The sequence below is a fragment of the Cryptomeria japonica genome, chromosome 3 (assembly GCF_030272615.1).
Source record: "Cryptomeria japonica chromosome 3, Sugi_1.0, whole genome shotgun sequence".
Lineage (NCBI taxonomy): Eukaryota > Viridiplantae > Streptophyta > Pinopsida > Cupressales > Cupressaceae > Cryptomeria > Cryptomeria japonica.
In genome coordinates, this window is record NC_081407.1 from 172,703,928 (window position 1) to 172,731,152 (window position 27,225).

The window sequence follows — 27,225 nt, forward strand, 5'->3', positions numbered from 1 at the left end:
ACACATGCCACGACAAAAGACTCAATGGCTATCACAACCGCGTGTGGGATATAATGGAGAGTTTTGATGCTTTCAAAATCAAAGCCATTCTCCAGTCACAAAATCAGGTTGCTGATTCATTAGCACAAGCTGAGAGCTCATTGGAACCCCTCTCAATGCAGAGTTTAAAGAAGTTCACGGTTGAGTTGACATCAGTCCTGTCCATTCCGGACAATGTCACTAATTTCCAAGTGTTCGATGACGATAGGCACATCATAAACTTCATCACGAACTCAGATGTGTTTGCAGCACAAATTATTGATGAAGAAGAACTTCTGGAAGCTGAGATCGACATCGAAGGGGTCTTGAATCTCAAGACAAACACTATTCCTAGAGGTATGGTACAACTGGAAAGGATCTTTGACTGGGATCAACTCAAGTCTCGTAAGGAAGGTGATTCCGAAGGAGGCATCTGTGATAAGATCAACGTTGGTACGAAAGAGAATCAGAAGAACGTGCTAATTGGGAAGGTATGCACATCTCAAGAAAGGGATGGAATCCTCAAAAATATAAAGGAATTCCCAGATATTATTGCTTCGGCGTATGAGGACATTAAAACTTATGACACTTCTGTCATAAAGCATACTATACCGCTAAAGGCCAAATTCAAAACCATTTAGGCAAAGGCAATGACTAGTAAACACCCTCTTAGAGCCTCTGATCTATCAAGAAGTAAAAAAGTTGTTGGCTGCTCGCATTATTTTTCCAGTAAGACATTCTACCTGGGTAGCCAACCTAGTTCCAATAAGGAAAAAGGGCGGTGAAATCCGATTGTCCATGGACTTCCGCAATTTGAATAGAGCATCAGAAAAGGATAACCACCCACTACCTTCGTTGGATGAGGTCTTACAGATGGTCAATGGGTCCCAAATGATGTCATTTTTGGACGGATATTCCGGGTACAACCAGGTAATGGTTGAGTACGAAGACCAGCTGAAGACTGCATTCACCACCAAGTGGGGAGTGTTTGCTTACAGGAGAATGCCTTTCGGTCCGATCAATGCAAGGGCAACATTTCAACGTGCCATGGACATCGCCTTCAAGGACCTGGCAGGCAAGTGCATAATCATTTATATGGATGATCTAACAATATTCTCCAGAAAAAGAGAAGATCACCTGATTGATTTGCGAAAAGTTTTTCAACACTGCCGCCAGATTGGGATATCTCTAAATCCCAAAAAGTGTATGTTTGGAGTGACCGAAGGTAAGCTTCTCGGTCACATTATTTCAAAAAAGGGGATCTCAATTGATCCTCATAGAATCAAAACCATACTACAGATCAACCTTCCTACAAGCAAGAAGGAGCTAAAGTCATATTTCGGGAAGATAAATTTTGTTAGAAAATTCATAACCGGACTTGCAGAGATAGTCTGCCCCCTCAACGACATGCTTAAGAAGGATGCCAAGATAGAATGGACCCCGGTAACCATAAGAGCTTTTGAAGAGATCAAACAAGCTATTGTTCAGGCACCAGTTTTGGTAAGCTCGGATTATCTCAGGCCATTCTACATCTACTCCTTTGCTTCTTAACATACTTGTGCAGCAATTCTAACTCAGCGAAAGGAAGGAGGAGAACACCCAATAGCATTCATGAGTACTCCGTTGAAAGATGCTGAACTAAGGTACCCCAATATCGAGAAACAAGCTTACGCTTTAGTTAAGGCCATCAAGAAGTTCCGACATTATATATTAAGGAGTAACATACACGCCATTGTGCCCAATGTTCCGGCGAAGACCTTGTTGATGCAGAATGAGCTAGGCGGAAGGAGGGGTAAGTGGGTGACCATCATCCAAGAATATGACATTGAGATCCAGCCCATGAAGCTAGTAAGAGGTCAGGCTCTAACGCAGACCCTCGCGTCGGAGTGCTCAAGAATTGTAAACTAGCAATACCTATTGGAACAAGCCTCGCTAGACGAATGGTATGATGACATGACATTCTATCTGCTCAATCAAAAATGTCCATCACACCTCAATCCAGTGTAGAAAAGGGCTCTAAGGATGAAGAGCAGTCGTTTTGTGCTGCAAGGAGTTGTCCTGTACCAGAGAAACCATGGAGGGATTTACCTGAGATGTGTAAATAAAGGGGAGGCAAGTCACATCATAGAGCAATTCCACGCTAAGTATGGAACAAATCATGGGTCAAGCTTGGCAATAGCCCATCAGATCTTGAGAGCAGGCTATTATTGGCCTACCCTATTCAGAGACACCCATGAACACGTGAAGACCTGTCATGTTTGCCAAGTAGCTGCAACCAAGGAGCGAACCCCAGCAATGCCATTGCAGCGAGTCGTAGAGGTGAAACCATTTGCTCAATGGGCACTCGATTTTATCGATATGATCAATCCACCCTCCCCTGAGCAACACAGGTACATTCTAACCGCTTTTGATTACTATATGAGGTGGTCCGAGGATCAATCTTCAAAGCAATGCAATGCTGACGTTGTTATTAAATTTTTAGAAGAGAATATTATTACACGCTTTGGCTGTCCTCATGCTTTAGTTTGTGATAACGGTCCTACATTTGCATCATTAAAATTTTCTAACTGGGCTTTTGATTATGGGATAACTTTAAAATTTTCGTCTAACTAATATCCCCAAGGGAACGGTCTAGTTGAGTCTACCAACAAGAACCTGCTGCAAGTAATCAAAAAACTGCTTGACAAAAACCCGAAAGATTGGCACACCCAACTTAGGTTCGCCCCTTGGGCAGACCGTACAAGATGTAAGTCGGCCATTGGAACATCACCATACCATTTGGTATATGGACTTGATCCTATTTTTCCCATACAACTAAGAATTCCAACCTTGCAATTCATGCAAGAGTATTTGGGGATTGATAACACTGTAGAGGCCAAGTTGTCTCAACTGCTATATATGGAAGAGAAAAGAGACAATGCCATCGCTAACTTTGCCAAGCACCAGGAGGTGGTCAAGCGCTGGTTTGACAGGAGAGCAAAGGTGAAAGCCTTCTATATTTCTGACCTCATTCTCTGCTGGGATAAAGCGCATGAGCGGAAAGGAGAGCACGACAAATTTGACAATCTGTGGCTCGGTCCTATCCAGATTTCTGAAATTTTGGGAGAGAATGTGTTCCGATTGAAGACCCTAACAGGTGAGAATGTTCCCTTGCCTATAAACGGTCAATTCCTCAAGCATAACTTCCAGCCTTAGGTTTCCTTTCTTGTGTAGATATTAGAGTAGTCTTTCCGCTTCCCCGTTTTAGTTTAGTTTGTTTCCTATTTTGGTTTGAGTTCGCTTTTAGAAGGTTCGGCCTTCTATCAAATTTTGAAAGGGAGTTTGTGTTCATTGTACGACATTGGTGTACAAAGTCAGAGTTTGCCTTCCTATTGCTTTTGAGATGTTAGCTTTGGTAGGACACTTAATTGCCAAAGTGCCCCATAGAGAGGTCGGATCGATTTAGATAGCTTTTCATCACAAAATCTTGTTTCTTGTCAAAACTCATCCTCGGCATCGTGATTACTGCACAATACACTTAACAATCGCATATAATTAGTTGTTTGTCAAAGGGACACTACGTCAATGATAAAATCCAAAGCTCTACTTCAGCGACCATTGTTATGCTCAATCCCGCGTAGGCTTCATTGCCTACAATTCCAAAAAAAAAGAGAAGAAAAGAAAAGAAAAGGAAGATCAAGAGTAAAGAGACTCGGAACATAATTAAATATCAAGAAGAAATTTGGCAAAGGGACTGCAGACATCTCTGCCGGTATCAAACAAATAAAAAAAATTCTACCAGAAACAGAGCAATCTCTGTGAGCTTATAAGCAATAACTCCGTCGGGGCTATGAACGCTTGCTGGCAATGGGGCTCTATCAAGGTTGGTTTTGAAGTATGAGCCCGCAAGATGACTTGACATAGTGAAACATTGATGCTTCAAATCTTTCTAAGCTGGAATGAACCTCGCACACACTGGCTAATCCGATAACACATGATTCGATTTGACCCGCAACATCATTTAGTCTTGAAAGACCTTTCTCTATACTCTCATCCAACTTGTGGTGGTTAACCGAAGATTCTGGTTTCGGTCCCGACTAGCGTCCCTGAAATGACTGGAAGCATTTCTCCAGCAGAATTGCCATTTGTTGTGCTTTGCAAACACTCCCCGTCATCAAAAGGGTTCCCCTTTTTTGGTTTTCGTCTCGCCCTCGATGTCGGAAATTTTGATTTTATTCGCAAAGGAGATGTAGCAGTTAGAAATGTGAGGAGATGATCCTGCAATAGAGTAAGCCCGCCCATTTGCTTAGTACTGAGGAGTTCGTGTCAAATGTCAAGCATGATCCCGTTCATGACGAGAAAGATGAATCATGAACCGTATGAAGAGATCGCAATTGTTGTCGAATTGACGACCCTCATTAGAAAGTTGGGGGTCTGAATCACGATTTGCCTTTTGGCAAATTGCAAGGCGAAGGGTGAATGCAAAGGAGAAAGTGTCAAAAAGTCTTGTAATTTAATGTTCAAAATTCTCACAAAGGAGACTATTTTGGCTAAGTTGGCTGAATTGCAAAAGGAGATGTAAATTTGAAAATCGCCTAAGTCCCCCAATTTGCAAAAATCGGCTAAGGAGGCAAAAGTGTCAATTATTCACAAGTTTTGCAAAAAGGCCCTTCTGGCTGAAATGTCATAAATCTCGTTCTAAGCGTTTTTTTTAAAACATTGCATAATACACTTTTGTGCCTAAAATCGCATGAAAGGTGTTTTTTAAAACATCGCATAATATTCCCTTGTGCCCAAAACCCAAGTGAAAGGCGTTTTTTTTTAATTTGCAAAACCCTCTTTAGGCTAAAATCGCACAACAAAGAGAGAAGGCAATTAACTTTGAAACCTTGCAAAAAGGCTTTTCAGGCCGAAATCGAGAATGCAACAAAAAGGCAAATCACTTAAAATTTTAAAAAAACCCTCTACAGGCTGAAATTGTGAATGCAAGAGAGAGGCGTTTTAACGTAAAGTTTGCATAGTGGCCTCTTGTGTCGAAAACGCAAAATCGCGTGAAAGGCGTTTTCATAAACAAAAAATGGCCTTTCAGGCCGAAAACATTAAATCGCAAAGGTAAGGGAGAACGCGGCCGAAGCTTGAAACTTAGAGTTTTCTAAATCGCAAAAGTCTTCAAGGTCATGTGAGTTCTCCAAAAGTCCCCTTAGAGCCCGAGATTTGTAGTGGGGGCATTTATGCCAAAAACAAAGAAAGAAGGCATTCACGTAAACAAAGAGAAGGACCCTGATTTGAAAAAAGTCATTCCTAGCCAAAATCGTTACATAATCCCCCAAGTCCTCCCGAAACCCTCTTTAAGCCCGAGTTTTGCAATATGGAGGGGCGTTCAGATTGCAGAACGAAGGGGGTTAAATTCGCAAATGCTTCCTCGAGGCCGAAGTTCAAAGAAATCACGAGGTTTGCTAAAAACGTTTGGAATCCTCAAGGGACAGTGAATCGTCATTTCCCAGGAATCTCCAAGTCTTTGCAAAATCACGAGGTTATCCTTTCATTCACCAAAGCGTCCAGAGTTTCCAAAATCGCCAGTATCAGAATTTGGCCGAAAATCATTCTACATTGGGCAAAGCTATTTTCACCAAGTTCGGATTTCTCCTTTAAGTCATTAAAATTGTGCAAAATGGTCATGATAGTTAGACTAGGGTTAGAATGTAGGTGAAAGAGTGAAAACTTTGCAGGTTATGATTTAAGAAAATATCAACATAACATGCAACAACAACCAACTAGGTAAATCAGCCTTCAAATTGGAATTTCAGAATTAGAGAAATTTTGGAAAATTCAAGTCTAAACTAAACACACAACACCTTTTTCCCAGTGCATTCTCAAAAAGATCAGCAATTATCAAAACATTCAAACACTGAGTCGCAAGCCAGAACGTTTGCAACTTTTTGCTATTATCGATCAGAAGTAACATTTTGAAACCCATTCCAAGTAGCACTGGTTAAACAAAACCAACCTGACTTTCAGCGTCAAATTACATCTAGTTTCCAGATGATCAAGCTTTATTTATCAAAATGCCATGCTTTTAGCAATATGTTCAAATTCTGATTTCCCCGTTGATCGTTTATTTTAAACACTAACGCCATCCTTTGTTTTAGCTAACACGTTTTTGTTGCTTTATCTCATTTCGTAATCCGTGTCCGATTGCGCAGGATAGATGCCTAAATCAGCAGCTGAGTCCTCAAAGGCACTTGACGTAACTAGAACGTCCCGGATTTCCAACGCTGACATTCCCCGCAAGGTCGAAAAGATGAAGTACCAGTACCAAGGGGGAGGAGTTAAGGAGTCAAAGGTCCAGAGTGTATGCGAGAACATAGGAGACACGGACCTAGGTCATATTGATATCCAGGATTTCAGGAACAGAGTGTACTCTCCAAATGCCTATGGCAGGCCCAGACGGATGATGGAGAGTGGTATTGCTCAAGCTGCTCGTTTCCCTCCGCCCGTGCAAAATGATGAATTAGTGGTTGAGGCTGCTAAACATTATCAACCGGAAACCAGATTAGTGGTGCTAAAGGGCATGGTACTAGCTGACTTCATGCCTGAAGCCCTTGGGGAAGCATTTGATATCCCATTTCTAGGTAATCCCATTCCTACAACTATTGATGAGGCGTGGGTCATTCATGACATGAATCTTGCTAAGTGCAAAACTTTGATAAACGAAGAATGGTACAAGGAGAGAAGACCCCCAAGCATTAGAATCAGTAAAAAGCCCCCAGAAGCGATTTTCACAATGAGTGTGGTGATATGGTTACCTAACTCAGTCGGGTCATGGGACTTCCTCAATCTAATCTTTTTGAGGAATGGATGTTCTACTTCATTCAGCAGGTCATCTTTGGGAAGTCTAAGTTCGACTAGGCTCAGATCATCAGCGACAATATCCATACACAGCTGGTTGAGCTTGAAGAAAAAAAGTACTTTGCCATGACTTCCTACGTGGTCTACATGTTTGCCCGACAGCAGCCGCTGACGAGGTTAATTATGAAAGGTGAGATTGGAAATGGGCCGAATCAGGTGAAGGTGTACAAATGCTACCCTCAACTGCATTATTATGACATTACCCAAAGAGAAATGAATAACATCGTATACGCAATTGTCCAGTATGAGCTTGTTAATGATGCCTTTACAATGCGCCTGGTTAGATTAATGCAAGGAGGATTGCATATAAAGCTCTCAGAGCCGGCTATCACTCCGGTGCATTCAATTTCCCAAATTCACTTACATTAGGACAGCAGGCTTTGGGGGAACACCATTCCGGCTTCCGCGTTAGCCATCAGATAAAATAGTCCTCATGGAGGTAGCAAGACAGGCACACCTAGCAAACAGTCTACTCAGAGATAATTAGCAATCCAGGTTCACCTTCCCCATGATTTTGGGTACTCTTGATGCGCACTTCAAAAATTCGGTGCGAGCTGAAGAGTCATTTGCTGAATTGGCATCCTATGGCTTACAGGAACATTTCCCTAGGAAATGCTTTGATCATAATAATTTGGCAAAAAGAGCCTACGACAAGCACTACAGGGCCAAGGCATCGATAGAGGACTATTGAAGCAACTGTTCTGATGACTTTGAGGTCCGTCGGGGTGAATATTCTACGTTGAGTGTTCAGCAAATGCAGCTTTATGAGTACCGCCAAGTCCCAGATCAGGTGACGGACTATGGAAATTGCTTTCAAGTCCGAGAATTTGAAGCAGTCAAGAACCTCTCGCGAGGCATTGATTGTACTCAAGACCCAATCACAGATTTTGAGGCAGTTATGGAAGCTCCAAGGAGGTACACCGATAACTGGTTATCCCAACAAATTCAGAGACTGACCCATCAAGGGTCCCAATTCAAATACAATCTAATGGGTAGTGTCGATTTCCAGTCTTCAAAGGATGAAGGAACCTCAAGCATGCCAAAGGAAGAGGTTGAGAAACCTGAAAAGAAGAGAAAGAAAGAAAGGGCCAATAGAGGGACTCGAACATCAAAAAGAACAAGGAGAGAAAAGATCCCCATTAGGAGGCCAGAGGTTACTTCATCATCCAGGGACCTCAGTTCAGAGGATGATGTGGTTGAACTTGATTACATACCCACTCCACCTTCACAAAGTGATCTTGCTACATTCGAGGCAAAAAATCCTCAAACACAAAGTGAGCAAAAAGCAAAGGTGAGAATCCTTGGCTTGGATGAACCTAGAAATCAAGTTGAGGGGGAGATTGCACCTGATCAGGGGACTGGTAAGCATGAGCTCACGCAGGGAAGTAGGCATGAGTTGCAACTAAATAGCGGCAACGAATATGACACCACTGTTGAGCGAGAGCAGAAAGGGGATGAAACTCAAGAACCCAACAGAAATGAAGAGCAGCCATTACAAGAGGATACCTAGCAGTTGTTCAGCGTGGTAGGAGAGAACTCAGCCATGAGTAAGGGATTGGATACAGCATCCATTCCTCCTATGCCCAATCAGTTATAGATAGACAGTGAGTCAGTTCATGCCTCCAAAGAACAGAGTGGGAATCTGGCAATTACATCTGGACAGACCATCCCTTAAGATTGGCTAATTGCTCGTGCGCAGCGGAAAGCCGGTGTCGAGCCACCAATTAACCTAGAGGATATTTTCTCTCGAATAGGAGAGATAAAATTCAAAGGCAGGAAAAAGCTAAAGACTTACTCCAGGATAACTCAAGATGAGCAAAGGAACCGCACGATTCATATTGCTACCCCACCTGCAGATAAACCAGCAGATCAGATTGCAATGGCTGATTACAATGTCACGAACATCCCAATAGGGCAAGCCACAAAAGAGCGGGAGAGGGAAGAGTTCAAAGATTCCGGGCAAGTTATGCTCAGACAACTCGACAAAATGACCGCTGAGAGAGATACGTACCGGGCTCGTGCTGAGCAAGCTAAGGGGTACATTGATCACCTGTTGAACCGCCGCAACATGCTGCTAAATCCCATGTTCACCCATTGGCACTGGCACAAAGGACTACAAGTGAATTTGAAGTAATGTGTGGTACCGCCAAGGCCGTTTGAGAATGGATTCGAAACATTAAAGAAAAAGGAGAGCAGATCATTGAAGATGTGCAAGAAATGGCCCACTACCGAGAGACCATTCGTGTCAAGACGTTTAAAGTAAAGAGGGAATGTTTCAAGGTCCATGAGGTGGTTGGTGTGGTTCTCCACCTCATGAGTGCTCTTTTCTGCACCCACACGCAGATTCCCACATTGCCTACCATCTTGGATCCCTATGACATCAACACTTTCAAGGAGTGGTACTGGACTGCCAACATGAAAAATGATACGAAAGATACCATAAATAAAGAGTAGGAAGAGTGCGAGGAAATTTTGTCAAGCATGAAGGATCTTGGCAGAAGAATCCTCAGATCAATGGTCCCTGGCTGGAAGAGAAGTATGGTGGATAATGAAGTACAACCAAGGTGGGAGGATAGGCTGAGAAATGATAAGGTAGCATACTCCATAGAGGACTTGGAATTTGCCAGTGGGTTGCATACGGACATATTGGGTTTTGAGGCTCATCGGTCGATCTGGAGTGATGGATTGAAACATGTAGATAGCCACCTAGAGGGTATGCAATATAAACTACACAATCCTCCTATGCCCCCAAACATGGAACTGTTCCAACTGTGCATGAGATTTCAGGATTATTTTCAGGTAGAGCGTACAGCAGATTGGGACATCTGGAAGAAGTAATTGCACGAAGAAGCTGAATTTTGGGAAAAAGTGTCTTTTTCAAACATAAAGTTTCTTTTCCAACTGCCAAAGTTATTGTAAATTTCGAGCTCCGTGCAAGTGCACTTTTTGAAACAGCTTTATGTTTCGTAGTTATTAGTTACTTTATGGTTGGTGTTGATTTTGATTCCCATTTATGGGTATGGGCAGCTTTATTTAGGGGATGAATCTAGCCCACTTGTCTAAGTTTAATCTTGGCCATCCATCCATTTTGAGAACTCTATATAAAGGAGTTAGTTTCTCCTTTATTTTAGGCAGAAAATAAAAGATTGTTGCAAAAACTATGGCAAAATATATAAAGATTTTAATGGATGTTAAAGTTGTGTCATTTTTTGGTCCTCTTCTCCACCTCTTTTAAATTTCTGCAACTGTATTTACTTTTCAGACAGTTTGTTTATACATGTAATTGATGGAAATCTTGGTTCATACCATTAAGAAATAATTGATTATTATTCCCTCTGCATGGTTAGTTTGAGCCCAATATTATGCTAAGTTGGGTTGTTAAATTTGAATGGATGGGTGTAGAAGTCCAACATTTGCATTCAGCATATTAAAAATTAAAAATTCCTAGATGATTGCACTAGTTTTTACATAGTTGTGCTAGTTTGCTAGCAAAGTAATTTCTGGCCTTTTCTCATTACTTTCTATCCTCATCCCCCTTTTTTCTTTTTAAAAAAAAAAAAAAACCCGCAAGTCAAGCTCGTAATGTCCCCCTCTCTGCAATGATTAGTTATGTTGTTCGTTACCCTAGTTCGGAGGCCTGTAGGCTAGTCGGGGGCAGAAATTAGGGTTTCCTATTTTCTAAGAGGATTCTTTGGTGTTTTCAGGAGGTATATGTGGGAGTTTGACAGTTTGGATTCCGGATTCCTTCTGGGTTTTCAGAGAGCTTCAGGATGGTTTGACATGCATCTACATCGAGTGACATTTTCTAGAGTTACTATTTTTAGTAAGTGCGACGGCTGCTCAGAATGTGCTTAAAATCACTTTGAAAACACTTACTATTTTTAGAAGTGTGCTATTTTTAGTAAGTACTATTTTTAGCAGTTCTAATTTTAGCAAGATGTCAACAGGCCTATTCAGATGGCTATTTCCGACAGGTCAGTTTGAGCAGTTGATCTTCCAGCATTTTTTGGTGCTATTCTAGCAAGGATTCTGCAACACAGCTCAGTGACTATTTCTGGCAGTATTATTTTGGCAGGATCCTGTATTCACTCAGATGACTACTTTTAGCAGTTCAGTTCAGAGCCCCAACTCAGTTCAGTTTTGGTGATTTCGAGCACATCAGTCTCCGACTCAATTTGGTAATAATCAATATTTGAGGAGAAGGTATGTTTAATATATTAGTACCTTAGGCATGAGGTATTAATATTTGATTACTTTATGGGTGGACGACTTAGGAAGGGAGAAAATATTAATTTTATCCTAAGTCTATTTGGGCGAAATTTGCATATGACATCAAGGGGGTCGTCATGGTGTTAATAATTAAATTATAACTCAAGGCAAATGGGGCGATTTTCTAAGTATATTGCCTTAGTAATATTTTTTATTTGGAAGTCATAGTTGGGTGCCCACTTTACACTTTATTATATGACACTTATATTTATTAAAAAAGGCGATTTTGGGTGAATGTGAATCGGGCGAACTTGTGCAAGGAAATGAAATGAAATGCAATGCCAAATGTGGATGAAATGGAATGGCATTTGGTTTGGGCGTATTTGGAGTGCATTTGAATTTGAATTTGGTTGGCAAAAAGTTATAAATAAGTGACTTGGGCTCTCATTTTGGTACCCCAGACAATTTACACTGTTATTCTATCGGATTGACTCTAGACAATCTTTGAGGGTGAATACCTCCTAGGGCTCTTGACAGACTTCGAGTGTGAGATATCACTCCTTGCTGTGATTGGATCTTTTGAATGTGTGGTTCCATTTTAGTGTGCATTTTCAGATTTTCAGTGTGGTGTGGATTTCATTGTTGCTGGTTTTTGGTGTGGCTGTAGCACGTTTTAGTTCATAACTCTCAGTTCGTGTGTCAGATCATTCTGGGTAGTGGCCCGTTCTCTTCCTATGCCAGAGGCAATCAAGTTTGTAAGTTTGTAGAGCTTAATGTTGAGTATTTTATTTTTAAATGCAAATCATACTTCTTTCCTACCTATACTATGCTAGGCTACCTAAGAATGCGTGCATAAATTCATTTGGGGGTTTTGGGTGCAGTTTGTTGGTTCTAATCTCATCGCTTGTCTTGTATCTCTCATTTGCATCCGTTTGGGGATCATTTCGTTGAGTGTGAATAGAGTTACAAGCATTTTTGTGAGTTTCTAGGTTGCTGGTCTGTGTGTTTCCAGCACATGGGTTGCATATCAAAATCTGAAAAATTGATAGTTTGCAGTGTTTCCTTGTTTGGAGTTGGTTTTAGAGTGTGTGGGTTCTTTCGAGTATGTTTAGAGATTATTTGAGTATGTGGGGAGTGATTTAAAAGTGTTCGTGAGGATTTTAATGTTGTTGGTCTGTATTTCCAGCCTGCTGTTCATTCATTTCAGGTATAGTTTTTTGGGGTTGAAGCTGGTTTTCAGGTGTGTGAGTCTATGGGTGTGGTGTGAAGAGTCTTGGTAATAAGTTGCAGCTGTTAGTTTGGGTTTTGGCATTTGAGTATCCATGATGAATTATATTGTAATGCTCGTTAGTAGTACTAACAGCAATTTATTTGAACTCTCTTAGTCCCACTGCATAATTGGAAGAGGCTAGCCTTCCTGCCTAGTTTGGACAATGATTGTAGTAATTTTGTAATCCATGTTTGCATTGTAAAGCTGATTAGTAGTACTAACAGCTATATACTTGGATTGTTGTTCTTTGGCCCATTGCATAAGTGGAAGAGGTTGGCTTGCTGCCTTCTTATCTATTGTAATTCTGTCCTCCCACTGAATAAGTGGTTGAGTTGATTGTAATCTCATTTTCAGTTCTCCCGCGGAATAAGCGGTGGAGTTGATTGCTATTTCATTTCTAGTCCTCCCGCTGCATAAGCAGTAGAGCGATTGTTCTTCAGTTTCTTGCCTCATCCTTGGCTGGTTTAACACCAAGTGATTTTTAATATTCTCCATATCCTGCTGAAAAGTGGAAGGGGCTGGCTTGCCGCCCAAGCATTGTATTACTTCCAGTTATTTGAAGCTAACGATCCCCTCAACATCGTATGCTCTCACCTTCCCATATTGGGCACTTGGTGATCAGAAAGTGGAAGGGTTACAATTTCAGCATTATTGTATCTTCATTTCCTAACCTTAACAGGTTCTTGTTGTGATTGTAACTAGAAATAAATTGAAAAAATTGTGGGGATATTACAAAGCTGAAGTAGCATCACAATAAAAGTAAATCAGATGAAATAAGACTGTAAGATTTTAGGGAACCTGTTCGAAACCAATTTAGTCTAACCGTAAGTCCCCTTTGTGTTTCCAGCAAAACACATCAACTACTGAGCTATCTTGCAGTCAAGACCTGACCATCGAAACCTTGAGGTCATCCCCCATTGATCAATTTAAAACAGCATTACGGATTTCCTTATCTCAAGAGAGGATAGGATACGTAGCATTCTATTCTGTATTGGCTGAATGAAGTCATAGTTCCATGATTTTAGCCACGTCAATAGTATCGAGGAAGCATGTATGGTTGTGCATTGTAGCATCCAACTCTCATATTAGTAAAAATCGAGAATTGAAGGAACAAGCAACCATACTCATTCACTCTTTCCCATGCTTCATCTGACACCCTTCTGTTCTTTAGATTCTTGTCAAACTAGCACATGAAATAACCAAAGAAAGCATGTTGAACCCTCCTGAAATGTAATTTGTTGAGTCTCAAGGGCAGCTGATCATAGTATTCCAACACTGGTATAAGCGAGCAATCACCCTTGGTAGAAAGACAAGGGAAATGTTTAAGTGATGCTGCCAAATACACTATGTATGAGTTCATATAAAATGTCATAGTGGTAGGGACTGCTGCAAGTTGTTCACACAAAGCGTCACTGATGACCTGTCCCCATGAAATATGATGGGATTGCCTTATGAACATGATAAACTGATACATCCAAGGCTCAAAAACATTGGAAAACTCAAGACCCAACATTCTGCTGAGGAGAGTAATGATGTCTCCAATTTCCCACTTGAAGTCACAATGGTATAACTTAGCCCACATTGTGAAAGTGCCCCGTGGCTCATGAATCCACCCTAAGTCACAGAAATCGGCGATTTTCAAAGATGAGGGCCGATTTTTATCAAATTTCAAGCTAAGATGAAAAATTCGTTCAAATTCGTTCAAATTCGACCAAAAAATCGGATGGCCATGACGTCATTTTTTTTTTATTAAAGTTAAAATTTTAAAAACATTTTTCTAGGGTTTCCGAAAAGCGTAGAGTTTTTTTTAAAGATTTTCAGCGGATTCTCTATAAAGCGTTGTCGCGGGTATGCTTTGTATCTACAACTGCTGGGTCGCGATTCGCTGGTATTCTCTGCAATTGCTAGGTCGCACTCGAGTATTCACTTTCGTGGCTTCAAAGGTCGTCGTGGCCGTCGGATTTTCTCTAGCTGTTGTCGCAGTTTCTCCTGGCCGAGCTGCTGCCGTCGCATTTTCTCCTACCCGAGCCGCTGTCGTGCCGTGTTCAGGTTGAGGTAGGCACCCAAGCTCATTTCGGTTTTTTTTTGTGTGCTTTCATTATTTCGTATATTTTAAAGAAATGTTTTTTTTTGTGTGCTTTCATATGTTTTGTTATTACCCATATTATAATACTGTATAGAGATTTTATTCTTTTCGTTTTTTTGTGCACTCATATATTTTATGTTTTTAAAGAAAATGGTATTATTTTTTTTGTGCTTTTTCATACATTTTATTATTATCTATATTATAATACTACTGTGATTTTTTATTTTACTACCGTTCATGATCATTTGTAGCTTATTTTGCTACAGTGATTTTATAATAGTAATTTTATTACCATTCGTAGCCTACTGGACTCCAATATATTAAAGTTTGAGGCTGATTTTACTCCAATGATTTTAATTTTTAGCTACGAATGGTCATGAACTGTAGTGCAATATTTTACTACAGTGATTTTATTCTAAATATTAAACATATTATAATATATAGTTCAAGACACCATTATATTGTAAAACATATAAGTTATTTTATTACAGTGATTTTATTATATATTTTGCTTTTTAGAGTTAAATATATATTTAAATAAAGTTTTAAACTTATTGAATTATTTTGCTTTTTAGAGTTAAAAATTAACATATTATATATTTTTTGTTTTAATGTTTTTTAATAAAATTTAATCCATGTTTTAAATATTAAAAATCATTTTTCTTCTAAATTGTACAGATTGTAATGGCTCCCAACAAATCAACTTCAGAGGGATGGAAACATGTGACACGCAATGGTACTTATCTTCATTGTAACTTGTGCTCGAAAGTTTATACCGGAACTTTAACAAGGATAAAGAACCACTTGCTTGGTATTTCAGGGGGTAAAGGTGGAGGTGTTACTACATGTCCAAATGTGTCCAAAGAAATTAGAGAGATTTTAGAGAAAGAGCAAGCCTCTTCGATTGCAGGAAAGATGCAGCTGGCACAAAAGAAACAGAGAATTGAAGAGGATGTGTCTAAATCCACATCTATTATGTCTTCCTCTTCGAGTCTACCCAAGGGCACAGGGACATCCAAAGAGAGTGGAACTTTGAAGAGTCTTTGCAAACCAGTAGAGAAACAACAGGTGGATGATGCACTAGTAGATTTGTTTTACACAAGTGCTATTCCATTCAATGTAGCTAGAAATCCGCATTTTCAAAATGCAATTCAAAAAGTTGCAGAGTTTGGCAAAGGGTACACACCTCCCACTTATGAGGCTTTCAGGACAAGTCTTTTGGAGAGGTCAAAGGAAAGAGTGACTGAGAAACTAGTTGAGGTCAAAGCCTCTTGGAAGGCAACAGGTTGCACCATATTGAGTGATGGATGGTCAGATATATGTCAAAGGCCATTGATCAATGTTTTGGTGGCTTGTCCTGAAGGTGTTGCATTCTTGAAAGTGGTTGACACCATGAACCACAAGAAAACTTTTGAATACATATTTCAAATATTAGAGGAAGCCATTCTTGAAGTAGGGGTGGAAAATGTGGTTCAAGTGGTAACTGACAGTGCCGCGAATTGTGTGGGAGTTGGAAAACTGATTGTTGAGAAATACCCACGAATATATTGGAGTCCATGTGCAGCACATTGTTTGGATTTGTTGCTTCATGATTTGGCTAAGTTTCCATGGATACATGAAGCAATTCATAGAGGGAGAGCAATTGCAAACTTCATAAGAAATCATCGTCTCACATTGAGTCTTTACAGGCAACATGCATCTAGGGAGTTGTTGAGGCCTTGTGACACAAGATTTGCTTCATTTTATATCACTTTGAAAAGAGTTGTTGAAGAGAAAGCAACTTTGAGATCAGTTGTTTGTTCTAATGAGTGGGAAAATTCAGTGATTTCTAAAAGTGCAACGGCAAGAACATAGAGCAAATTGTTTTAAATAGCATCTTTTGGGAAAGTGGAACAAAGGTTTTGAGTATATGTGAGCCAATTGTTGATGTGCTTCATATGGTTGATGGTGACAAACCTTGCCTTGGCATGCTTTATGAAAGCATGGATCGTTGTAAGGAAGCTATTCAGAGAGCACTAAATAATGTAGATGCAAAGTACATGGAGATATGGGCAGCAGTTGATTCCAGATGGAAAATGATGCATACACCTTTACATGCAGCAGCTTGCTATTTGGAGCCTAACCTATTTCATATTGATCGACAAGCTGATTTTGAATCAATGGCAGGGTTTCATGAAGCCATTAGCAAATTTGAACTAGATCCAGCAATTGCATGTCTAATCAGAGACCAAAGTTGGCTATACAAGAGAGCAGAAGGGTTGTTTGGAGTAACAGGAGCCAAATATGATATGAAACGAGATGCAGTACCTAGTTATAGATGGTGGATGAGCTATGGAGCACAAACTCCTGAACTTCAGCTCTTTGCCATTAGAATACTGAGTCAGGGAGCAAGTTCATCAGCTTGTGAGAGGAATTGGAGTTGCTTTGACCACATCCATTCCAAGAAGAGGAACAAATTGTTGTCTGGAAAGTTGGGAGATCTTGTCTACGTTCGCAGCAATTTGAAATTGTTCATGAACAAATCAGCAAGCGACTCCACATCTTCACAACAACGCATTCCACAAGACATAGAAGTCCCAATTGCAGATGAGCCTGACTTTCTTGATGAGGAATTGGATAGTGATATAGATGATGATGCTACACCATCTGAGCCAAGTGCTCTTGATGACTTAGAGCTTTTCTGAAGTTCTAAAGTCTTAACTTTTTATTGTAACTTTTTGAAAAGAAAACATCTTCGCAATCATGATTTCACATGTTTCTTATGGTTTATATTTTATAAATGTGCCATCTTTTTATAATGACTTCAAATCTATTTAGCAATGTTAAGTTATTTTGATAATTTATTAGAAGTATACATATATTTAAAAAATAAACAAAATTATATAAGGTGATTTTTATACGAATTTTTTTTTCGAATTTTTCCCTTGTCGAATTTCATCCGAATTTCATGGCCGTCGATTTCGAAGTCGAATTCGAACCTTGTGACTTAGAATCCACCTATTGATGTGGCGTTTGCAGTCCTTTTCTCTCTTGACATAGTACTCAGCAACACTATCCTTGGAAATCTCCATATACACAGGTGTTGATGGTATTCTGAAGACTTTCTCAATGGTATCCGCATCAAGGCGAATTATTGCCTCCCCATCATCATTTCTGATGGTTCTTGTCTCTATCAAAATGATGAGCACAAGCAAGGACAAATTCAAATTCTAGGGCAGCCACCGGAAAAGAGGAAGCGTGGTGAATGTGGCTGTCCAACAAACGCTGCATATTACTATCTTGTGGATCCTCCACCCTTTTGACGAATTCTGACATGTCAACATGCCCAATTTCTATATCCTTGATATGATCCATATGAGAGGAAACCTGTGTAGGAGAAACCTCATTCTGGTATTTGTCATATTTGTATTTCATCTTCTTGGGAAAGGAGGATGATGACAAATCTGTCATTGAAGAACAATCCGATATGCTTGCTCCAATCCAAATGCTTTTCCAAGGAAATGCAACAATCCTTGTGATGAAGATGCAAAACCTTTAAATAAGCAATAAAACGAACTTCCAAAACCCTAGCCACGTTTTCCAAACTCGGATTTGGAGACTAAACAGCAAAAACGTGGCACAAAATGCAAGTAGAATGAGTCAAATCATCATCAAACCCAATGCCTAGGCAAGAGAAGGAAAAACGACTAGGAGATGAAAGATTTGTGGCATTTTAAAGGAGAAAATCGTGGTATTTACCAAACACGTGTTTGCTATTAAACACCAAAAAACCAGCAATCATGACCTCCAAATGGCATGAAATGTGTTTGAAAATGCATGAAAATAGGGAAGAATTCAAAATGCCTTATACCTCCTAAGATTTCTCCACAAAAAATTGCTTGAAATCCTCAACAAATTCGCCTTCCTTGGCTGGTCGGGTTCTCGGAAGTGAACAACAAGTTCAATTTTGCATGTAATAGTGAAAATCGGGTTTCTATTTTCATATTACAAGTTTAAAATGTTACTTCTCATTGCACAAGGCAAAATCGGATTTTTGAGAGAGAAATACAAGTTATAACAACTCGTAAGAGGAAAATAAAATCCCCTCAACAAGTTTTAATAACTTAACTGAAAAAAGAACTTGTAATGGGGAAAATAAATTCCCTTTACAAGTGACTTGAAAAAGAAAACATGTAATAGGGAAATAAAATCCCTATTACAATTAAAAAGCAATTTTAAAAACTTGTAATGGGGAAATAAAATCCCTATTACAAGTAAAAAAACTTAAAGAGGAACTTTATAAAAGAATTACAAGTGACTTTTAAATTTAAAATTAACTTGTAACTTATCCAAAAAGTTCCTACATGACTTAAAAAGCCAAAAAGCAACAAGGGGAAAATTAAAAGTAAGTTACAAGTTCTTTTTACATAAAATGAACTTGTAATTAACTAAAAATTTCCCTACAAAGACTAAAACAAAGGAAAACATTAAAACTTGCAACTTAAGGAAAATTTCCCACCTGCAGTCAGGGAGAAAAAACCTGAAATTGAAGGAAAGACATAGCAAACGAAACCAGAATGCGATGAATTTTGAAACTTGGTTTGAGGATGGACTGAGGATTAAGCCAGTCCAAGGGTAAGGCAAAATTCTGCCTCGGGAAGCATGCAATAGAGTAAAATTTTCATTTTTTGACAAAAATTTTATGTAATGGTCTCTCATTTTTTAAAACAAAAATGAGGACAACGCCCTCCTATAATAAAGTGAAGAACTAAACTCTTCTCTTCAAGCAATATTAAAGAAGGAATTATAAAGCTTGTGGTAGGTAAAGCTCCAAACATATATGGCCTATAAGCAGAATACTTAAGATGAGGCTTGGAAATCCTGATGCCTCACATCAAAAGAATATTCAATGGAGTCATTCAAAATGATTTTCCAACAAATTGAACTAGTGTTGTCATCCCTTTTCTCAAAAGTGGCAACATCAACAACCCCTCAAATTACCACACCATAATGATCAATCCTCTTTTTGGTAAACTTTTTGGGAGCGTGATAGAAAGACAAATCAGTATTTGTGCTGAAAAGGAGGGAAAGAGGGCGAAAGGGCGAGTGGGATTTAGGCCAAAGCATTCTACCATCAAACATTGCATTACACTCAAGTCTTGATTGAAAAGGTTTGAGACAAACAAGGAGGGGAGGTCTTTTGTTGCTTCGTTGATTTCAAGAAAGCTTTTGACACGGTACCTAGAAGGAAATTGTGGAGTAGAATGGAAGAATTTGAAAATTCCAGAACAATATAGGGTTGTTGTTTATAGGTTGTATGACCAAGTTTAGGCTAAAATCCAAACCAAGCAAGGATTACCAAAATTCTTTGGAAGTGACATTGGGGTCAAGCAAGGCTACCCATTATCTCCTACTTTGTTTGGGATATACATTGACAAATTAGAAGAATGGATAGACAAATTTGGTGGTGGGGGAGTTTATTTGACCATTTATGTAATAAAGTTGCTTCTATATGTTGATGATCTTATTTTAATGGCAAAAACAACACTAGATTTGAAGGAGCACTTTGAGGTTGTAGAATATTTTTTCTATGAGGTGGGGATGCAAGTGAACACTAGCAAAACTAAGGTCATGATCTTTACCTTGAAGAAAAATAAAGTTCATAAGGAATTTGTTTTTGAGGTAAACCCATTACAAATGGTCAATGAATATAAGTACCTTGGCCTTGACTTCCACAATAAACTCAGCTAGGAAACATGTAGGGCAAAAATAATTCAAGGGGGATGGAAAGCTTTATACTCATTGAAAAAGAGATGTAGAAGAGCTGAACTATGGAACTAGAAAACTAAGAAAACTCTTTTGGGCTTCTTGTGGTTCCAATGGTACTATACAGATGTGAGGTGTGAGGTAGAGCAACACTTCAACAAGAAAATGGAGACAAATAGAGATATTACAAAAACACTTAATCACAAACAGCCTCAAGATTAAAACATCTATCTCGTACTAGATTGTCCAAGCAGAAGCGGGGACTTTTCCTATTGAGGCGTCAGCTATGTTCGGGTTGCTAAGTTACATAAGAAGATTAGAAAACATGGAGATACATCATTGGCCAAAAATGGCAGCGTAAGAGAAACTAGACAGAAGGAAGAGCACATAGATGAAGAAAACATTAAATGGATGAATAAGTAGGATATTAGCATAAGAGATTGACCAAATAACAATAGGGAAATAAAAAATTATGTTCAAAAAAAATCAAAGAAAGCATGTGTTTGCCACATACGGGTAAACGATTAAAGATTAAACGCAGAAAGTAAATGCACGGAACATAATGGAAATATATTAAATAACCAGTTTTTGTAATTCAACAGTCCATGTACATCAAGTGCTATAACATCACACCAAATACGACTATCGTGATCATACTAAGAAGGAACGGTATGCAATATATAATACCCGAAGGGGTGTGACCAACCGTCGCATCCAACTGCCCTTCGGGACGACTAACTAACTGACTGTCGTAACTCATTATTACCGACGATAACATAAACATAATATGACAACATAACAAAAGAATTATTCCCGGCAACAGCATGCGGATAGGACAACTCAGGAGGAAAAGGGAATACTATATCAAACATTTCAATCACACACATGACTATACGCAAAAGAACTACTTAGGAATGGAAATAAAATGGAAAGCAAAAATGTTAATTGCTCAGATAAGAACCAGCTCACATCAATTTAGCTGCAAAACCGAAAGATGGATGATACCTAAAGAGGAGTGGGCAGATAGAAGATGTATATATTGCACTCAAGGAGTGGTGGAGACAAAATTGCATTACATCGTAGAGTGTTTAACCTACAGGGATATTCAGATCAACTATATTGAGACACTAAATGTAAACACCTTGAGTAATTTGTTTGGAGAAAAAAAGATAACAAGAGTTGTAGATTTCTTGATCAAGTTACATAGTAGAATATCCAAGAGGCAGAAGGATAAGCAGGTTTAGTAGGCACAATGTTTTGGGGTTTGCATGCTTTTCTTTGCTGGCTACCCATGGGCCCCATACCTCATGGACATTATTAAAAAAATTAATTCATTCATTCATATTGTAGCGTAGCACATGAGAGTGATTTTGAAAGGCTCATGGAATGAGAAACTCCACTCTGAAGAATAGATGCACTCGAAAAAAAATTCCACATGGACACCAAGTAGACAACAGTGGGGACCACCAGCCAAGCACACACAAAGATAGACTCAAGCTTTATCATAAAAACTTGTTGAAACTTATAATGTGAATGGGAACCGTCAGAGGTTCGTGGGGTTCCTAGAACATATGGAACCTCCGATAAGTTCCTAGTCAAAGCCAAACCTCCAACTTTAAATAACAATTTTTTCATTTTTCTCTTTAGTAAACTTGTTGGGGAGTTAAGTATCGGGGAGGTAACATACCTCATGCTTGGAATGGTATGTGAATAGAACGAATTCCGATATGTCCAAAAAACTACCAAAGTACGTGGGTACGAGGAACTCCAAAAGCTCGATAGGGTGAATAGAAAAATTTAATACTTCAGCCTAGATTTCTTACCAAGACATGGACAAAAGGGCATGAAAAGTTTTCAAGGCCCAATCTGTTTGTTTATGTTATCATATTAGGCATCTAACAATAATATATTCATAAGAATCGTAGTACCAGTTGGGTTTAGCGGGTGTCGGGCATTGATTTATTTACACAAAACAGATTAGCAAACTATAGGTTTTGTGGATACTAATGTTGTGAATAGAGTTCTCTTAGTATGTATTTTCATGATAATATCAATTTTGGGAAACAAATGCAAATTGATGAGTATTTTAGGACTTTCCACATAAATTCTTTAGAAAGTATGGACAACTATAGATTACAATTTTGACACATGCATGAGTATTAATAATGAAATTATGACTCGTTCTTTGGGTTATACAAATCAGTTACCTTGTCATGAGAAGATAAGGAACCACAATGTAAAGAGCAGCAAAATCTTTTTACATTGGCTTTCGTTAAAATAGGATTCAATCTATAAGAAATGCATTTGAGAAAAGCTTTCAGAAAGATAGAGAAGATTACATCTCTTGTATGCATGTTTCCTATTTACAACCAGTACAACTTTGCACTATGTAGAAAGGAAAAAGAACTTAAATTGGAATTTAAAACTTGTCCAATAGTGTTAAGAGTGTATTACGTCCATGTATTCCCAAGATTTACTTCACAGAGCAGAAGCTTATTGCTGCCCTTAGTGTACATCTTCTGTGCACTTTTTGTTGAGTCAGTTGCAAAATAGCAGCCCTGCATGGAGCATTCCAGGACAAACATGTTATGTAAGAAACCATCCTGGAAAAATTATTAGATGCATTAATGTTTTTGTTCAAAATTTATTATTTTTCCATTAATTCGGTTTTGGAAGGTCCATATGAAAACTTACTCGCCCAAACATATTATCATTTCCTTTTGGTGGTAATTTGAATCCTTTGCTTATGATACTCTTTATAGCAGCATCATCGGTTCCATGAAACAAAAGCTGCCTGGGCCCATTTGGATTGAAAAGATCTTTTTGGGATTCAAGAAATTTAATTTCCATTTCTAAGTTTGATATCTTTTCAATCTTTGTTACTATTGGACAAATTCCATGGCTCGGTTGAATAAATCTTTCTGTCCGGTCCATGACCTGCAATACAATCAGAGTTTTAATGATAACAGCACAATGCATTGTTATACCAAGAATTGATTGCCCTATGTTAATAGGAATGAAATTTTTTTCAAATGAGAATTTTCACAAGCCTACTTGTGTCCTTTAGGATTACATAATGGCTGTCTTGCACCACCAAAAGTTTATGGGAGTTAATTATTTCTTATAGCATCATTACTGCAATTCATGTTATAAACTTACAAGCTATTTTGCAGGTTCGGATTCGGGTTTGGTTGGAGGTTGAGGTTTGGCTGTTCACTGGTATATTTTACCCTAGGTTCAGTAGATAGATAGATCAGACAAAATAAATGGTTTATGTTAGTGCATCTGAACTAGTTTGGGAAAATTGAAGCTCTTCAAAGAGGACTTGCTATACTCGTCAAAGCTAGGCTTGAATTTCTTTTTGTAAAGATGCTGACTTCTCTGTTCTTACCCATTAAAGCACAGGCTCAGCTCATAGTTTTCCTTGCTCTTATAGGGAGACATCTTTGTCGTATTCCTGTTCTACCCAGTGTAATTTTCTGGTTCTTGATGTATACAAGATGCATTCCTTTAAAAAAATATATATAAAGCCAAAATGAAATTTGATCTAATTTGATGTTAATTTAAAACATATAATATTTCAAATAGCATTTCTTAAAATATTTCTCTTTGCATATTTGACTTTGGAGGATCATGGTTTATTATTATTTACCATGTCTTGGTCTTGTGTTTACATATAAGTTAATTAGCTGTCTTTAAAGAGACTGAAAAAGTGTTACTGTTCGATCACAATTTTAAAACATGTCACAAGGGTTTTAACTTTTAACAAAATATCAACCTGTAAGTATTCTGCTGCAGTATCTCCTTCCTCACTCAGTTCTTTGCAAATCAATGTTTGATTCTTTTGCATTTTCAATCTCCTGATTTCTGCTTCTAGTTCTTCCTTTTTCAGTTTAATTTGCAATATTGCCTGGTTTTTTTCTATATCTGCTTGAACTTTGGCGATTTCTCGGCAATCACCACACTCATGCTGTTCACACTTTTGAGAACACATTAAGGTGCACTGATGCCCACACTTCCGCAACCTACCACATATTTCCTCACACTTCAGCCTTGTTTTCTTCTCCCAGCACTTACACAACTTGATGTGCGGACACTCAGGAAACTTGAAGGTTATCTCTTGCTGACATTGAAGAGTTTCCTCATCTTCAGAGCACTTCTTTGTGATCTGATGACCACAACTTTTGAGTACAAGTTCTACTTTTTCACTGCAGCTGGGATGGATTCCATGATGACAAGAGCTTTGACACTTATGTCCACAGGCAAGTGGAACACTGCATGGTACTTTACACAAAGAAATATTGAATGAGTCAACTTCTTGACTGTCTACTGTTAATGGCGGATTGTGAGGATGCCGTGGACAACATAAATATATCAAGTTACCAATGCATTCTTGCTCCTTGAAATGATTAAGCAGAATCTTCCAATCATCTGATTTGGCTAGTGTAACGTCATTTCCACATAAATACAGTCCACTGCGTGCTCTAGAAACAGAAACACACAACCTGTTACGCTCTGCTAAGTGCCCAATCCTTCCTTCCATGTTGGAGCGAACGAGAGACACTATAATTATTTGATTTTCAGACCCCTACAAAGCAAACAAGCTCAGTTAGTGTGGAAAGAACATCAATGTCCATACCTTGAAATTCATGGGTTGGCATTAAAGATGTTAACAAGAAGCTACAACTATTAGGCCCCAATGCATTACCAAAAACCATTGTTGTACCTGGAATCTATCAATTGTATGAATCTGTATTGTCTGAATGCTTGGAACTCCTGCTATTTTTTCCCGCAGTAACGAGACCTGCTAAATCAAAAATGATTAGGCATCCCAATTATAGTGAAAAAGAAAAAGTCCAATGTTGTTAACCCAGTGAGATTCAGCATTGCCATTAAGCTATCAGGGTACTGGTACAGGAAAGAGTATGGTAGAACTATGCCTACACGAATTCACTTATTTTTTTAGGACCCAGATATGGTACAAGATTGTGTAAGTCTGTATGAAGATACAAAATATAAATAAATTATTATCATAACATTGACATCATGCATAAAATAAACAGAAGAAAAAAACAAAAATGAAATATGACATGATATATCACAAGTTCATATATCTAATTCAAACTGGGAAACTAGACAGTGGTTCATTATTGAACTAAATAAGTACATCGACAAATCCTCATATTTCTCTTGATTGAGAGCATCCAAATTCAGCAATTAATTCACAAGAACCTATTGATATATTTTTTAGGACAACCCCCCAAAAAATAGAATACAGAGTAACCTACCCTAACTCTTGAACAAATAAACCTCGTATGCTAATGAATATGATCAAATGAGATGACCCCAAGGTTTACAATGTGGTCAATCGACTTTATGCTCGGGATAAACTTAGTGATGTATGATGTGATATTGCTGGAATCACAAGGGGACTTACGTTTATGAACACTGCTGGAATATAGAATCTTACTAACTCACTTGGAAAATAAAAGATAAAAGATATGAAAGGGTTAAGAGAGCTAATCTAATCCTAGAAATGTAAGAAATGATTATTGAATCGGTGCAACCAAACCAAGTTTTGCTTTGCCATGAGGAAACAACTACACAAAGCTGATGCAATCTCCTAGGGATGATCAAATGATTTTCATATCACCTATGCACATCAACGTTATGAACAATGAACACTAAGTAATTGAAGTTAAGCTTTTAATCAGGTTCAATTGTAATATCCCCAACATTCTTTTTTGATTTTTCAACAAGATTAGAAGCACAACAACACCCGTGAGTTAGAGAAATGAAATCCAAACCAACTGGTAAAAACCCTACACCTTTTGATCATCGAGAGCCCAAACTGGGAGGGTGAGAGCATACGGTAGCAAGGGATCGTTAGTCGCAAACTGCTGAAAGTACTGATTACAATAATGGGTGTCGGCACAAAGGGAAGCATTCCAGGAACTCAAGACGAGACTGGTGGCAGCACCCATTGTGGCCTACCCAAACTAGGACCGAGAATTCCACGTACACGTGGATGCCTCGAACTATGTCATTGGTGCTACGCTAGCACAGGAAGGGGCACACAGGTTGGATCACCCCATCTATTTTGCGAGTAGGTTGATGTCGAAAGCCGAGAGGAACTACAGTACCACCGAGAGGGAGGCCCTCGGGATGGTCTATGCCATACAGAAATTTTTACACTACCTACTGGCGACACCCTTCACCTTCTATGTGGACCATCAGGCCTTGATGTACCTAGTAAACAAACCCATCATCCAAGGCAGGATAAGCAGATGGCTACTGCTACTTCAGGAGTTTACGTTCACAATAATTGTACGGCCAGGCAAAAGCCATGTCATTGCTGACCAGTTGTCCCGAATCAGGTCCGGAGAACCGCCAAAAGGGGTAAATGACGACTTCCCAGACGCCCACCTATTCAAGATCGCAGTACTACCACCATGGTATACTGCCATCGGGGAATATCTCTCCACCTCCATATTCCCCCAAGGCATGCCATCGGGAGAACGAAGAAAGCCCAAGGGTCTTGAGGGAAGCACATGAGGCGCCCGCAAGAGGGCATATGGGACTGGACACTATGGCAAGGAAGGTGTTGCTAGCAGGCCTCTCGTGGCCCACATTGTATAATGATGCGAGAGAATGGGTAGTAGGTTGTGATACTTGCCAAAGAGCGGGGAGGCTGTTGAAAAGGGATTTCATGCCCCTCAACCCTTCGCATGCTCAAGAACTATTCGAGCGCTGGGGGCTCAATTTTATCGGGCCACTCAAGGTGAGCCGCGCTAGGAGGTGTCGCTACATTGTAGTAGCCACGGAATATTTAACCAAGTGGGTTGAAGCCCAGGCCCTACCTGACAACTCGGTCGTAAGTACAGCAAGATTCATATACGAGAAAATTATTACACGGTATGGGATCCCTATGCAGTTGACAAGCGACAGGGGTGGACATTTTGTGAATCACGTTATTAAACTCCTTACTACGGAATTCAAGATTTTCCAT

At 39.1% G+C, this 27,225-nt stretch overlaps 1 protein-coding gene across 3 annotated transcripts in view; it reads right to left on the bottom strand.

Annotated features, from left to right (window-relative positions):
• Positions 1–27,225, bottom strand: part of LOC131029170 (uncharacterized) — a 262,261-nt gene that overhangs the window by 78,063 nt on the left and 156,973 nt on the right. For all 3 annotated transcript variants that reach the window (XM_059218132.1, XM_059218133.1, XM_059218131.1), the window contains exons 7-10: positions 24,943–25,020; positions 23,995–24,804; positions 22,911–23,153; positions 22,671–22,774 (exon numbers count right to left, since the gene is read on the bottom strand). In XM_059218132.1, the coding sequence (XP_059074115.1) occupies positions 22,671–22,774; positions 22,911–23,153; positions 23,995–24,804; positions 24,943–25,020 (1,235 nt within the window). The remainder of the gene's footprint in view (positions 1–22,670; positions 22,775–22,910; positions 23,154–23,994; positions 24,805–24,942; positions 25,021–27,225) is intronic.